Source organism: Phocoena phocoena, chromosome 21 (genome assembly GCF_963924675.1).
Source record: "Phocoena phocoena chromosome 21, mPhoPho1.1, whole genome shotgun sequence".
NCBI lineage: Eukaryota > Metazoa > Chordata > Mammalia > Artiodactyla > Phocoenidae > Phocoena > Phocoena phocoena.
Genome location: NC_089239.1, coordinates 4,189,650 through 4,205,265, shown reverse-complemented (window position 1 = coordinate 4,205,265; position 15,616 = coordinate 4,189,650). Strand labels below are relative to the sequence as shown.

The following is a 15,616-nucleotide window of genomic DNA, read 5'->3' as shown; positions in this document are numbered from 1 at the left end:
GGGGTGGGGGCGGAGGTAACTGAAACCTGGGAAAGCAAAACAAAGGTGGACTACTGTATCAGCCAGGCACACCAGATAAAGGGCTTCCGTGGCTGCCTTGCAAAGGTACGCCGAGCTGGGGGTGGGGGGTGGGTGGGTAAGGGCCCTTGGCAAGCCTCTCAGGAGGGGTGGAGGCTGGACTGCTGGATGAAAATCTTTGGGGTAGAAGGAAAGACAACACTTCCAGGAAAGCTGAAGGAGGGATGCTTGACAATGAAGCCCATGCAGCTTCTCCCTCCTCCCTTCCTCCCCCCGCCCATTGCCAAACCGACCGTCCCCAGCCAAGCCTGCTTTTCATTTGTAAATCTGTGTGAGCAGTTGTTTTGTAGAGTTGGGTGGTGTCCCACTTGTAAACTGAGACTTCCAATCAAGAGTGAAAATAAACCCTTACAATCGGTGACCAGAAACTATGCCGCCATGATAACGAGGAAATGACACACCAGGGAAAAGACACACCGGGGAAATCCCGATTCTCGAACCCTTTGCATCCTCAGATGAACTCGGTCTCCACCGTTCTCCCCGTCGCCCCGCCCCGCAACCCCGCCCCCCCGGGTCCTGCAGCCCCGCCCTCCGGCCCCGCCCTGAGGCCCCGCCCGGCCTTTTCCTTCCGGATGGACTCCTCCGAGCTAGGTGGGGGACGGAGTAGGCCCTGGCCCCGCCCACGGTGCCCGCCCCCGCACCGCAGCGCGCAGCCTCGGCAGGATCGCTTTACGGCCGGAGGAGTGGGTGGGTCCTAGACTCGAGGTAGGAGGCCGAGTTGAGGGGCGAGGAAAGAGGCCTTTTGCGGCAGGACGTAAGTGACGGCGTAGGCGGTGCGACAGCCGCTGGAGGGCAGCGGAGGCGGTTTCGTGTTTCCCGGGCCGAACCGGGCTCTGGGGGGCGCGGGGCCTGGCCCGGGAGGTAGCTGAAGGCCCGCGGTGAAAGCATGGGTGAAGGGGAGTGGGGCGGGGAGGCCTTGGGCTGCTTTGGGCGGTGGGTGGGTCTGCGGGGCTGGCGGGCTGGAGTCCTGGGTCCAGGCCGGAGATCTGACCGTGGTTGGTGTCCCCCGAACCCGCAGCGCGGCCCGTCCTGTCCTCGCCATGAGGCCGCAGCAGGCGCCAGTGTCCGGGAAGGTTTTCATTCAGCGAGACTACAGCAGTGGCACCCGCTGCCAGTTCCAGACCAAGTTCCCCGCGGAGCTGGAGAACCGGGTATGCAGCCGGACTCCCCGCACATGCTCTGGGGCGAGGCCGGGAGCCTCCCCCGGGGCGACAGGGAGTGCGGGTCTGGGAGGAGCAGGCACAGAAGGAGCCTGGGCTGGGGATGTGCGAAAAGGGCCTCTAAGCAAGACCTGGTGTTTGGATGACAAGGAATAAAGCCAAGCCCCCGGTCTGACGACCTGGTGGAGCTCCGTGGTGCCCAGGGCCCCTGATGTTTGCGCCGCCGTCTTCCCTGGCCATCCCCACCCCACCCCGGGTCATTGACCACAGTGATGAGGAACTAATTCCTGGCGCTCCAGGCCACCTACCTCAGCGTGTTGTAAGCTGCATCCTCCAACCTCACCACGCCAGGGAAATAAATATCATTTTCGTGACTGACGTCTGTGGCCACAGTGCCGGCCACACTGCTTGGCCGGAAGGGTTTATTATTAAGGGCTGTGCTATAGGCAGTGCAGACAGGCCTTGAACCTGGAAAACGCAGAGCATTGGATGGGCCTGGGCAGGGAAATATCTCAGAACGAGGTCCTCAACTTGTCCCTCGCAGTTCTGATAGCTGGGAGACACCTGTACTGTGTTGGCTTTCAGGTCAGAATTGTCATCAGGATGTGGGTCTTTGGGGCAGCCTTGCATGCAAAAAGGGATGTGCTTCCCCTTTTTTCAGACTTAGGAAAAATAATGGTAATGATTATTGTATCTTACTTTAAAGGTACAGCGATGTGAGCGTATGTGAGTATGTGTGTCTTCTTGTGCCCACATGTGTTCATACACCCAAAGACAGACTGTTTGGTCTTGAGCTTTGTAAGATAAACCTGTGTGTTTCCTGTTCAGAGGTCAATTTCTGGTTAGATGGGAGCAGGTTTTGTGGCTCTTTCCTCTTTGACAAGGGGTGGGTGCGGGACTGAGAGGTCATTGGGCATGGGTGTGGAGCTGAGAAGTGCTGGCTGTGGAGTAAGTAGGTGTTGATGAGTCTACTGGAGCAGTGTGTAGCAGTCATTTAAAATTGGCTTGTGAGGAGGTGGGTTGTCCTACCTGATTGCCATTGAGCGTGTTGCTTCTTGGTTAGAGCTACTGAATGTTGTTTTTTAAAAATAATTTAACAGCACAGTTAACATGGTTTACATTTTAGGACTTACATGAAATGGATCAAATGTGTTACTTTTAAGCCTCTTACACTGAAACTCTGACAATACTATTTATGTACTTTCAAATCAGAGTGTAAACAGTTCTTTTGCACCACACTTATTTGGATGTCACATGATGCCTTTGTTTAAAAGTTTAAAAAGTCAAACTTCCAACTCATAATTGACCCAAATATATGTATGTAGAATCAGACATGAGCCTTCCACTCTGTGTGTGGTAGAGCCTTTATTTTATAGTCTGAATAGAGAAACAATGTAGTCACAGAACTTCACTGTTACAGGAAATTGCTGTCTCTAAATTCTGGAGTCCTTTTACTTCTTTGACTTCATGTAGCCCAGAACTGCTTGTGATTCTGAGTACTATATGGAATGTTATTTGGTATTGTGCCCTTGAATTTTCTTTTTTTTTTAATGTTTGGGTTAAAACACTAGCTTATACTTTAAACTGCTTGGGAAAGCTTTGTTTTTTTTAAATTTTAAAATTAATTTTAAATTACAGATTTAAATTTTCCTTGCTTTGTTTGATGGAAAATTCAAAGTTTCTTTCCTTGTTTTTTTACTACTTACCCTAGAAATTGTACTGATTGCTCTGCCTCTGGGGCTGATTTTCCCTTTGTGAGAACATTGCACTTGGCAATTTAATAGAGGAAGAAATAAACATGCAAATGTTTTGTATGAGTTTAAAGCATTAAACACACACATTTGTACCCTTTAATTTGTGAGTGAGGACAAGTTCTGTCTGTTAACAAGTTTACTTACTCACTGCCTGTGAGAACTTAATACTTTGATGTATAAGTGCTTTGTTGCCAGGACAGTTCTTTAAAGAAAGCTCGATTCTCACTTTAGCGAAAATACAGACATCTTAGGCACCCTTGGCCTGGGCAGCAGAGAAGTGAGTGAACTATAATTGAGGCATTTGTTCCCCTGCATCCCTTTAAAACTATGCCTCTACATCCAGTCAGTAGAAATTATGTTTGACTTGCAGTCTCTTTAAGCTTCAGCCCCATTCTTTGACAGGTAGTTCAACAAGAAACAGAAATTCTGGGAAGACGAGCCTGATTCCTATTTCTATTCTGGCTGCCGGTATTTATTGGTCCAAATTTGCATTTAGCTCCAGCTTCACATATCTCCAGATGTCAGTGTAGCTGCTATATTAGTGTGCAGGCACCGAGGGGTGAACATTGACAGCCACGCTTCATGGTGCCTGAAGGGTATGAGAACAAGGCCCATACCTCTGTAGAGCCCTTCGTAAGTGTATCCTTGCCCTTACTGCTGCCCATCATGCTTTTTCCTTTTTTATTCTTTTTTTTTTTTTTTTTTTGGCCAAGGTGTGAGGCTTGCAGGGTCTTCAGGGACTGAACCTGCGCCCTGGGCAGTGAAAGCATGGAGTCCTAACCGCTGGACCACCAGGGAATTCCCCCCCGCCTTTTTTTTTAATTAAACTTTTTTTAAAAGAATTCTTCACCTTGGATTTTTTTTTTTTTTATGATCTATGATTTGCCTCCAACCTATAAAGCATTGCAATCTTGGAATAACTTTTAAGAATTAGTGTTTCTGGTAGGATCAGTAATTCTGATCTGAAAGAAATAAAATGTTTCTGGGTTGATTCCCTAGTTTTGAATCATTCTGTCCAAAGAAACGTAAATAATTCAAAGAACTTTCTTTCTCAGATCATAACATCGTAGTAAATCAAATGCGAGTGTTTGAAATTATTTGGACCTTTGTGCTTTTACTGATGGACAAACTGAAGGCATTAACTTAGGCAAAACCAGGTGGAGATAACAATTTACCATTAATACTTGTTCACTGAGTTGTTCTCCTAAGTCTGTTTTCTGGGAATGGTGACAGGTTGCCTGGGTGACCGTTCGTAACACAGCACATCTTCAAGTGGAGGCTCGGTGAAGGGACGCTGCCCTGGCTCTCAGCACCATCTCCACCCACCCAGCCCCGGTCAGAAACACTCATGTTCTGGAAGCAGGTCAAGCCACCCACCACTTTCAAGTTTTCATGCCTTTGGCTCATTGAGTCCTCACAGTTTTCCACATGAAGGACAAAACAACTGCCTCTCACCTAAAGGGTTTCAATAGCTTAAGGGTGATGGTCATAAATCATCAGATGTATTCTGTATGTTAACAGAGAATTATGTTCTTGGGAACATTTTGTCTCACACTGTATACTGAGGTTCTTTGAGTTTCTTTCTGAGTCTATTTCTATGTAAAGTCTTCATGAAAGAGAGAATTCATATGTAAGTAGTTATTAGTTTTAGGAATAAGGGAGATATTGTGTGAGAGAAAGCGGAGAATAAGGACAGATAAATTGTGCTTTGTTACCTACCAAGAATGCTACAATTGGGTGAAATACTCAACTAATGGGACTTGAAATTTCCTAGGGCAAAGTATTGGGATTTGAAATCCACGAACTGTTAAAAGAAGCAAGTAATGAGCTACTGGAAGGAGAAAGTGAAAGCAGTTGATGAGAGTGAAAAGAGGATACAATAGTAGTGTTAGTGTACATGGTGTCACTGACTAGACAAGGGTGGTAGGAACCCGTGGTATGAAGAGTTGTGTAGTAGTTTGAGATTTTGCCTGGTTTGGTGTTAGCTTTTAGTAACCAAATAGTTACTTTAATTTAGAGATGGGAAGTGAGGAAATAATACAGTTTGCACCTTTTGATCTGCTGAAAATGTCCTTACTTCCCTTTTTTGCCTAAGTAGATTCCAGCATTTAGGGACTTGATTTAAGATGACCTGCTCTTTCCAGATAAAGAGAATGCACCCCTCCGTTTGTTTCCCCACCATACTTTATACATGCCTCAGTTACAGTATTCTGTTGACTTACTTTGTTTTTATTGTTACATATCTGTTATGCTTATGACTGTAAATGCCTTGAGGACTAGAAAGTATCTTAGTCATCTTTCTTTACGGCCTGTCATGATATCTGATGGTAGGCGCTCCATAAATGTGAATATGAGAGAATGGAAAGATGGAAAGATTGTATAATTTAATTAAGCTACCTGTGATTCAGTATAGAGGATAAAGAGACACCATTCTGAGGCTTGATGATATCCAGTGTCCATAAGAAGGATAAAATTAAACAAACACTAACCAGTTTCAGTAACTTACGTCCAGATTTCATCACCTAAAAATTTGTTTTCGGACAGTCAGGTAAGAATGTTGACAAAACAACAACCTAAATTAGTGACAGCAAGCAGGAGTGAGGTGCTCGTCTTTTTTTCCAAAACTTATTTTTAACTTCTTTTTTTCTTACAGATTGATAGGCAACAATTTGAAGAAACAGTTCGAACTCTAAATAACCTTTATGCTGAAGCAGAGAAGCTCGGGGGCCAGTCCTATCTTGAAGGCTGCCTGGCTTGTCTAACAGCGTACACCATCTTCTTGTGCATGGAAACTCACTACGAGAAGGTAAGCCTACGTCTGTTTTCGCACAATCTCTTAAAATCATAAAGAAGGTGGGTTTATTACAGGTTTATGTTTACAGGGTGACAGTTGCAGTAAAATTTAAAGGGGCATTCATAATAATAATAGTTCAGATCTTATTGTTGCTTCTATGACCAGACACATAGAAAAGAACCCTGAGTCTTTCAGAAACAGGTTGCCCTGTTAATATTCAAATTGGCTTACACTTAGGGAGAATGTGGAAGATCCATGTTCTCATTCTGCCTAGCCTTCTGAGAAGCCCTTTCTTCATTTCCCCAAATTTCTATCCTCCATCTTTCCTCCCCTCTGAGTTCTTGTCTTCTCTTTCAACTGTCTGCTGGGCCCCGAGTTGCCGGCTTCTCAACCTAGATGTCCAGAAGTCACCTCCCCATTTCGTTCAGTAGCATCCTGTCTTTTTCAGGACCATCTTTAGGTGGAGGGCTAGAGGGGGAGAATTTATCAGTTGTCAGACTGAAATAGCTTCCATTTTCCCATTCATTAACTTTATGACTTCTGCCACCACCCTGATTCATGCCCTTACGACCTTTCTCCTAGACCAGTGCCACAGTCTCCGGAGCCTCACTCCTTCCCTTCTTTTCCATTTCCAAACAGCTGCTGTGTCATAAAACACAGCCATGCCTCCCCTGCCACTCCTGCAAAGTGAGAGGCCTTCCCGGGTTCCATTTCAGGCCCTTCTCGAGCCCACCTCCAGCTCACCTTTCCAGCTGTGTCCTGCGCCCCTTCCTCACTTTGTCTTTCAGCCAACCACGCAAAAACTCCGAGGTTTTCCTCCACCTGAAGTGCCGTTCTTCCCATGTCCGAATCTCACTAGTCCCTCAGTCCCACTTTCAGCTAACTTTTTTTTTTTTTTTTGCGGTATACGGGCCTCTCACTGTTGTGGCCTCTCCCGTTGTGGAGCACAGGCTCCGGACGTGCAGGCTCCGAGGCCGTGGCTCACAGGCCCAGCCGCTCCGTGACATGTGGGATCTTCCCGGACCGGGACACAAACCCGTGTCCCCTGCATCGGCAGGTGGACTCTCAACCACTGCACCACCAGGGAAGCCCTCAGCTAACTTTTTATCTACCCCTGTAATCGGAATTCGTTCTCTCCTCTGTATCCCCACAATGCTTTACTCGTATCTGTTTTCTGGCACTTGGCACTCTCTACTTAGGAATGTAGCCGTTTATATTCTTGTCTTACTTGCCCTTCAAGTATGTCTTTTCCTTGAGGTCAAGGACGGTGTGTCCCTCTTCAGGCCTAGCGCCATACCTTGGGTAGGTGAGGCGCTCATTTACTGTGTGTTAAGTGAATGAATTTATGTTAATCGCAGTAAACCCCAAATAGATAGTTAAATTCTGACCATGATTAGAAAACGAAAGGCCGTACGGAGATCTGTATTATACCCACCGGATAGAAGTTTCCCTGTGACTGTCTTGCACTCCATGTGGTGGAGAGCAGATACAGTTGCAGCTAAAATATTTTGAGCTGTCGGCTGACAGTGATGCTGCATTCTTCCTTAGCATCCTGACACGAATTCTCCTGGTGTTACTAAAAGGGAGCACTGAGGAAGAGTAGTTTATATCCCTCTCCATGTCGCACACTCTCATTCCTGCTGAATATTCCACATCAGGAGTTACAGAGGATCAGTATCAGCTTTCAGTCTGTCTGTCTTACCAGCTTCTCTGTAATAATACATTTGGTGAGTGAAGGGACAGGGGATTCATTCATTCTATAAATATTTATTGAACACCTACCATGTGCTATGGTTGCTGACGTCATGGAGTTTATAACTCAGTGGTAAAAACTGATAATAAGGAAACAAAACCCACAGAATTGTAAGTCGTGATAAATGCCTTGAAAAAAACGAACTTCCCTAGGATAGAAAATACAGGAAAGACCTAATTTAGATCGTGTGGTCAGAAAGGGCCTCTGAGATGGTAACATTAAGCTGCCGCGTGAAGGATGGGAAGCCCAGGGCCCTTCAGGCGGAGGGATGAGTGTATGCAGAGCATCTGGCGTCCCCCGTGCGGAGCGGGGCGTGGGGAGAGGAGGGCGGAGGCGACTCGGGAGGTGAGGGGACCTGCATCCTCCGGGAGTGTGTGCTCCGTGGAAAGAGGCTTAGATTTTATTTCCCTGCAGGGAGGAACCACTCAAAGCTTTTAAGCAGGAGTAATAATAGGACTAGATTTTCATTTTAAAGAGATTCCTTGGCTCTGGGGGGAAAAGGAATAAAAGTGGAAGTAAGACGCTCTGTTGAAGTCCAGGCAAGAGAGGGTGATAGCTTGGATGGAGAGCAGAGCAGCAGGGATGGAAGGAGGGGACGCGCTGGTGGTGGAGCCTGGACACCCTGAGGAGCCCCTGACCGCGGTGGGTAAAAGCAGTCACGCCGGGTGGCCATTAAAGACGTGTAATATCGTCAATCTAAGGTAGAAGTAGATCCTCCAGAGTATTTTATTCATGCTTAGTGGAGTATTAGATGCTTGAATTCTCATTTCACTGTAGCTTTTAAATTTGTTGATGAGATTTTAATTAACTTTTATTTATTTGTGTGCAGTTGCTAAAATAGATACAGATACCTGCTTCTGACCTCAGTTATAAAAAGAAATTGGTAATTGGGTGCCAGCCAAGTCATTTACTAATGATGAGATCATGGGCAAGTTAATCTCTCCAAGTCTGAGTTCTCTCAACCATAAAATGGGTCTTAGACTGGTGGTTGCCAAGGGGGAGGGGGCTGGGGGGGGGAGGGAGTGGGAGGCTGGGATTAGCAGATGCAAACTATTACATAGAGAATGGATAAACAACAAGGTCCTACTGTACAGCACAGGGAACTATACTCAATCTCCTGTGATAAACCATAGTGGAAAAGAATATGAAAAAGAACGTATATACATGTGTAACTGAATCAATTTGCTGTACAGCGGTAATTAACACAACATTGTAAATCAGCTATACTTCGATTTTAAAAAAAGGTAAATCAAAAAAAAAAATGGGTCTTAGAATTAATAAATTGCCTTATATGTGGTAGATGCTTAATAAAGTTTTCTTAAGATAGATTTAAAAATTAAGTTAGTGTATACATATATATGTTTTAATCAGATATTTGTGAACTTACATGTACAGTTTATTTCAAGTGTATAAGTAATCTTTTTTAGCAGCTGCTAGTTTGTTTATCTACTAAAACATTTAGCAACCCTTAGTTAAAATTTTTTTGATTATTAATCTTGGAAGGAAGTTCTCAGTGTCAGAAATATAATGGACTTGAGTTCATAGGTAACATATAAGGTACTACTTTATAAGTCTAGTTAAGGTCTCTTTCTTTTTGTAGAGTGAGTATTAATAAACACAAGTAAAAACCAAGTAAAATTAGTCAAGAAACCAAAATTTAAGGCATGGTCACTTTTTAGAAATACATGATTTTATTTTAGAAACTGGACATGAATAACTAGATCATGCAAAATAAATAACTGGAATGGCCATAATTAAGATATAATGTACCTGTACTTTTAAAAGAAAACATTTTAAACGTGTATTTGTATTTTTGATACCCAGCCACCCCCTCTCTCCAGTTTGTCCCTCAGGAATTTCTGTGCCGTTATTTTCTACTTTATGAAAGGACAGGATTGAGTCATTTAGTAGTCCTTATTGTTTTAAACACTAAAACTTCTAGTCTACAAACAGTAAGCCAAATATAATTGTGCTCACGCTAGTCACGTGGGTTCAACTTTTGAAAATTGTAAATAGGCCTTTTAAAACCCACTAGAACAATCATGTATTTTTTTTCCTATAATGTGCTATTTATTGATTTAAAGTGAAGATAAAGGCTTCAGTGTTATTCCTCTCTGTTGCTGCCCATTATAATCAGGGAACAAACGGGCTTGTAGAAGGTTCTCCTCTCAGGAGCTGTCTGCTGTGTTCATCAACCAGAAGACATCCCTCCTGCCCGTGGGCTGTGATCTGAAAGGAGCACAATCAGAGGAGCTTAGATCTTTCTGAAAATACTAAAATCCTGGTGCTCTCATGCAGCCTCACTTAGGATATCTTTCCTTGAAGGTCTGGTAGGCTTTCTCCGGTTTAATGTTCTCAAGGAGGATAATAGTCTTTCCTGAGGTTTGAGTGTTTAGCTTGGTAAATATTATATAAATTGAGGTTTTATTGAGTGAAGATAACAGATAATTTTGTTCAATATCATAGTTTGTTTTAACATTGATTTACCAAAAATAATAAATTATGAGTAATATGTCAACATAAGGTTTCTTGGGGGTGAGAATGGTACTTTCTCCTGTCTGGGATGAGGTTTGAGTTGACTCATATTAATGCTTTCCTATTGCTAATGACACTAAGAGTTTAAAAGCATCTTGGTTAGGACAATGCTGGCTTCACCATAATACCGTAAGAGGATTTGGAACTTACACAAAAAGAAAACTAATTGTTTTCTTTCTGAACAGATACCCAAGTGCCCATGAATGTTATTAAAGTTTAAATAAAAACCTTGCATGACAAAGTTCTGCATGAATCACATAAAGGAATGCTGTTTCTTTGCTAGTAACCTGTACCCACGGAGACAGGGAGGAAAGCTGTTCTGAAGGAATTCTTTCTTTGAAACCAGCCATGCAGGCATTTTTCTGAGTGTACCCCTGAGTATAAATGGACTGAGGTGAGGGGAGACTGGCTCTCCAGTTTCTAGCTCTGGCAGGTGAGCTGAGAAGGAAATTGGAGAGAAGATGGAGGGTCCTGAGTTGGGCACCTTCATGGGCTACTTCCTTCCCCATGTCATTTCAGCATGATTGACAAACGCTGATAGAAAGATAGCGCCCATAAAGACCTAGCACCGCTCACGTTCTTTGAGAGTTGAGAATAGGAGAATGACATGTGTACTTCAGATAATTTGGTGAAAAGCTCTTTTCTTTAGAACTAGTATTCTTAAATTGCTCATAACCCTGCAGATTGCTCTTTTAATAATATCATGCTCTTTTTAAAAAAGCGTAAAACGTTAGATTGTATTACTCCCCAAAGATGTAACCTGAATAAACTATTTATCGTCCTTTAATGAGAAAATTCATTATACAAACCACATAGAGTTTTAAATTCTAAATCAACTTATACCAAAGCACCTAAATTTTAACATCCTAATTTGTTAGTTTAGCCTGGTACATTATAGACCCACACATAAATCATTTCTTAATTTCCAACTTCATTTTCATACAGTTCTTTTCCCTTTATGTTGTGATCACATTTATCTGTGACTTTATCATATTCTGGTAGTGTGAATTTAAGAAAGCATATAGTAATTAAAGAATTGGATCAAAGCCTCTTTGAAGATTAGAGCCAGAAAAGGATTATTATGACTTTGAATCTGAAATAAAACATGTAACTCTTTGATTTTGTATATAGCTATTAAAATTTATTTTCTTCTAGGTTATCTGTTTCAGAATTGCCCTTATTAAAGCTGGAGATTTGGCAATTTCCAGAAGTTCCTTTGTATCCTGTCTGGCTTTTGTCTACATTTGCTTTGACTTTTACAAGCTTAATACTAAACTTACAAGGTTTAGTGAGGTTGAGGTTCCCATCTAGGACACAAGAGCGAACTACAGAGCAACGCTCCATGCAGGCCTGGAAATGATATAAGACACTTGTCATCAGAACCTCCATGGCAGCCAGCACGTGCATGCTTGATGAAGGGAATAAACTTTTCAGTTTAAAACTCACTGGGCTCCTTTGTTGTAGGCCTACCTTGTATCATTACTTAAAATTGATGAAAATGTACAAAGGAGAGAAGTTCTTTTTTTTTTCTTTTTTCCCTCTCTGTCTTTTATGTTTTTTTTTTTTTGGTTGCGCCGCGCAGCTTGCGGGATTTTAGCTCCCCAACCGGGCGTTGAGGCTGGGCCCTCAGCAGTGAAAGCGCCGAGTCGTAACCACTGGACCACTAGGGAAGTCCCGAGAAGCAGTTCTTAAGTATTAAGGAGAAGGCCAAGAGCTTCCCTTGATATCAGAAGAGGTCACATGATGCGCACTTCATGAGTAGAGAAGGGGAAAGCATGCCAACCCTCGTGTATATAGTCACCTTGTATTTCTCCGCAACCAGGATGAAGGTGACCGGGAGGGGAGGGCGTGGCTCTCGTGCCACCGTGAGGCTGCATCTGCTGTGGCACTTGAACTGTGTGGATGGTGCTCGGGACTGGGGGGAGGCGGTGTCGGGAGCCCCGTGGCCTTAGCCACCTAGTCAGGGCCGTCCCTCCACGTGAACACCCATTCTTGCTTTGAAAACTAATTCCACTGCCTGAATATTTTGAGGTCCAGCTGATGCTTCACAGGGAAATCTGATGACATTTATAAAAAGCTGTGGTGTTTCTTTTTGTCAGGTTCTGAAGAAAGTCTCCAAATACATTCAAGAGCAGAATGAGAAGATCTATGCTCCCCAAGGCCTCCTCCTGACAGATCCCATCGAGAGAGGACTTCGAGTTGTATCTTTTCAGCCTAGATCACAAGGTCTCAATATCTGTAAACAGAACCTTTTGATCGGTCCTGTCGAGCAGCGGCCGGAGAGAATTTAACTCCCTTACTGCCGTACTTGCCCTAGGACTCTTCTGTGAGAAGGCACACCCGCCATGAGCCCCCCAGCTCCAGCACTCTCCCTTGACGCACGCCTCTCCTTCCTCTGTATCATGCTGGTCTCTGTGCATTGTGTAGTGCTCGGGTTGCCGTCATCTTGGTGGCTCTGTGGCATCTTGTAGTAATAATGGGAGTGGTGTGAGTCATGCATTTCAGCTGCAGAGGCTGGACCCAAAGCCCCTTTGAAATGCATGAACTCCTAACGTGCAGCAAGGTTGTCCAGATGAATCACAGATCCGTGGGTTCATCTGGCTCATTGAAATCAGCCACAGCTGCCAGATGTATCATTTCATTACCTTTGACATACTGCGCGTATTTTTAGAGGCAGCAAGCTTTGAAAATCACAAAGTGAATTTCATAAATAAAATTGCAAAAAAACCAATTTAGCTTGATAATGGGAGTAAAATAAATAACTGGGTAAAATAAATTTTCTTTTAAAACCTAGGTCAGATAACCCCAGGCCTTCCGGCTGATAATAATTTCAACAGTTTTATTATACTCGGCAGCAATGGTTCTTAAACTTTTAGACGTTGTGAGCTATCTCCCAAGAAAAAGTTTGCATATAATTCAGGGCATTTTGAACCCCTGACTTCATTACCTCCATGGATGCTCAGTTAAGAGCCCCCCCCCCTTAGTTCTACAATAAAGCATCCTTTTTCAGATTTTTTTTTTTTTTTTTCAAAAAATGAATAATCAGTGTTTGGGGAGGAGCTACATGTGGTATACTACAAGCAATTACAGTTCTTAAATTTTTAGCAAGGTGTAGAAAACATCGTGTTTAACTCAAGCAGGAGAAAATTTTAATAATTCAAAATAAGTAAAGCAAATAATTTTTAATTATTTAAATAATTTAATTATTTAAATAAGAATTTAAATTAAGTAATAATTTAAAATAAATAAAGACAAGTCTGCACAGATCATACCTATCATCTTGCCGTGGTCCCTTTTTCTATGTTCTGTTCTTTAGTGTGTTTTCTTAACAGCCATGCTGTTTAGATTGAAATTACTATTTATGAAGACAGAGGCATGAGCAGTGGAAGATAAACCATAGGATTAAAGGTAAATATGAAACTATATGATTTATGTGCAATTTTTGTAATTTTGTAGGATGCGTGAATTTTCTTCCCTGCATTGTAAGTAGTGGCTCATCCTCTGTACTGGCTTGATATTCAAAATGTGTATTTAAACCAAATTCTATAACCCAAGTGATAGAGAATTTAATCCTGATTTTTTTTCTTCCCCCGTATTGTTTTCAGACTGGTTTAGTTGTTACTTTGTTTTGGGGGTTTTGAGAGGTTTTTTTTGGGGGGGAGGCATCTTATTTTAATATTTTAAAACTATCCTAGACATTTTAATAGATGGATCTTGCATATAAGAATCAGTTCAGAGATTTCCCTGCCTAAACGACAAATGGCTTTAATAACCAAAGAAACGTTTCAGAGTGGGGTAGGGAGATTCTAAATATTTCATTTATTTAAGTGGCTTCATAGCCCTTTAGAAGAACACTTACCTCTAGTGGGTAGAACCATACATTTTCGTTCTTTTTAGAATGTTTATGTTCTTATATATCCATATAATGACCTTGAACAAGTGAGAAACAAATTGGTGGATACTGATGGGAATCTATGGGAAATCACGTGGAAGCCACAGCACCTTAGCCCAGCCTTCTGAGTGACAAAAACATTGTACTTCACTGTTCCTGCCAAGTCCAGTCATGTGTTCTGCTGCTGTGCTTGCCTGATTGACTTTGTCTGCAGGCATCCGTCACTAATTCACAGGCCGCACAGAAACAGATTGTACCAGAGCAGACCAGTTCCTTCCCAGGGCAACAGTCATAATAGTAGCTGCCGTTTTGAGGGTACCTGCTATGTGCCCGCTATTATTCAAACGGTGTTTTCCAATTCTCACAAGATTCTGCAGAGGATTTCCCCCACTTTACAGATAAGCAAACCAAGGTACCAATATACTAAATGATGCTCTCCAAGTCACACAGCTAACGGGTATTGAGATATGAACCCAAATCTGATGGACCATAAAAGCCCTGTTTTTTACACCGTACTTCCTGTCAGTACATGCAGCAGCAGGGACGTGGAGAAAGGAAAGAGTTGATCAGATGATTCTAAGTATTTATCCCCTTCTTTTCTTTTTCACTACCTCTTAAAAATACGTTTTGTCTGCTGTGCCATTTGTTGAATCCTACAAAGCTGCGCTCTTTTAGCTCTAGGGAATGTGTCACACAGATTCTTACAAGCCACAGACCTAAGTAATGATGCCCTCTGCTCGGCTTTTTATTCTCTACTGAGGCTTTGTTTTGGAACACTTAGTGTTACCTATTCATGCACTTTCTCACATGCGGTTTCCAAACTGGTAATTCTCAAACGAGCAACCAGGAGCGCTACGTGTGGTGTTTGTGACGTGCCGCTGGGATGAGTTTGTTTGATCAGTTGTAGCTGCACTGACTCGGCCCAGTCCATTTGTCATCACGGCCCACTTTGCAGCTATTATTGCTCACTACGCTGGTTTTCTCAGGTGGTGCGGGGTTTGGAGCGTTTACACACCAGAGACCACTCTATCAACATTCAACCACAGTAAAATTTTGGAATGAGATTTACAGTAGGAACTTGTGGTAATTTCGCGAATGCAGATCTTGTTGTTCAGTGTAGTTTAGTTTTCCGAGCTGCGTGTCCTCAGACCCCGGGTCCTGTGTGGGCTGAGGTCTTGGAGGAGGGGGAACTATAAGAATAATGAATTCGGTTCTATAATTTTCCTTCAGTCTACATGGTGTCTGCAGGTTGAAGCATTATATGGGAATTAATGATTTAACAGAGGAGTACACAAATCCTGGAGGTGGCCTTTAAATAGACTGTTGGTGGGCTTCCCTGGTGGCGCAGTGGTTGAGAGTCCGCCTGCCGATGCAGGGGACACGGGTTCGTGCCCCGGTCCGGGAAGATCCCACATGCCGCGGACCGGCTAGGCCCGTGAGCCATGGCCGCTGGGCCTGCGCGTCCGGAGCCTGTGCTCCGCAACGGGAGAGGCCAGAGCAGTGAGAGCCCCGCGTACCGCAAAACAAACAAAAAAAATAGACTGATGGTGTTTTCTCTCTTTGGATTAAGATTGTCTTCTTTACTCAAAAAACAGAATATGTCATTATTCTGTCACAATAAATAAGTGATAATAAAAATAACCGTTGGTT

At 43.3% G+C, this 15,616-nt stretch overlaps 1 protein-coding gene across 1 annotated transcript; it reads left to right on the top strand.

The window, feature by feature from the left end:
• The first annotated feature begins 1,118 nt into the window (after nucleotides 1-1,118).
• Nucleotides 1,119-13,467, top strand: GOLGA7 (golgin A7). Its single transcript, XM_065900024.1, has 4 exons — nucleotides 1,119-1,229; nucleotides 5,646-5,798; nucleotides 12,174-12,275; nucleotides 13,420-13,467. Exons 1-4 carry the CDS (start codon nucleotides 1,119-1,121, stop codon nucleotides 13,465-13,467), a joined length of 414 nt encoding a protein of 137 aa, XP_065756096.1.
• The last annotated feature ends 2,149 nt before the right edge of the window (nucleotides 13,468-15,616 follow it).

Excerpts from the sequence above, each read along its gene's own strand:
- GOLGA7 (XM_065900024.1), top strand. The coding sequence starts at position 1,119 with ATGAGGCCGCAGCAGGCGCCAGTGTCCGGGAAGGTTTTCATTCAGCGA. Across the intron at positions 5,799-12,173 it reads TGGAAACTCACTACGAGAAG|GTTCTGAAGAAAGTCTCCAA; the intron begins GTAAGCCTACGT and ends TCTTTTTGTCAG. Across the intron at positions 12,276-13,419 it reads TCGAGAGAGGACTTCGAGTT|ATTGAAATTACTATTTATGA; the intron begins GTATCTTTTCAG and ends CATGCTGTTTAG.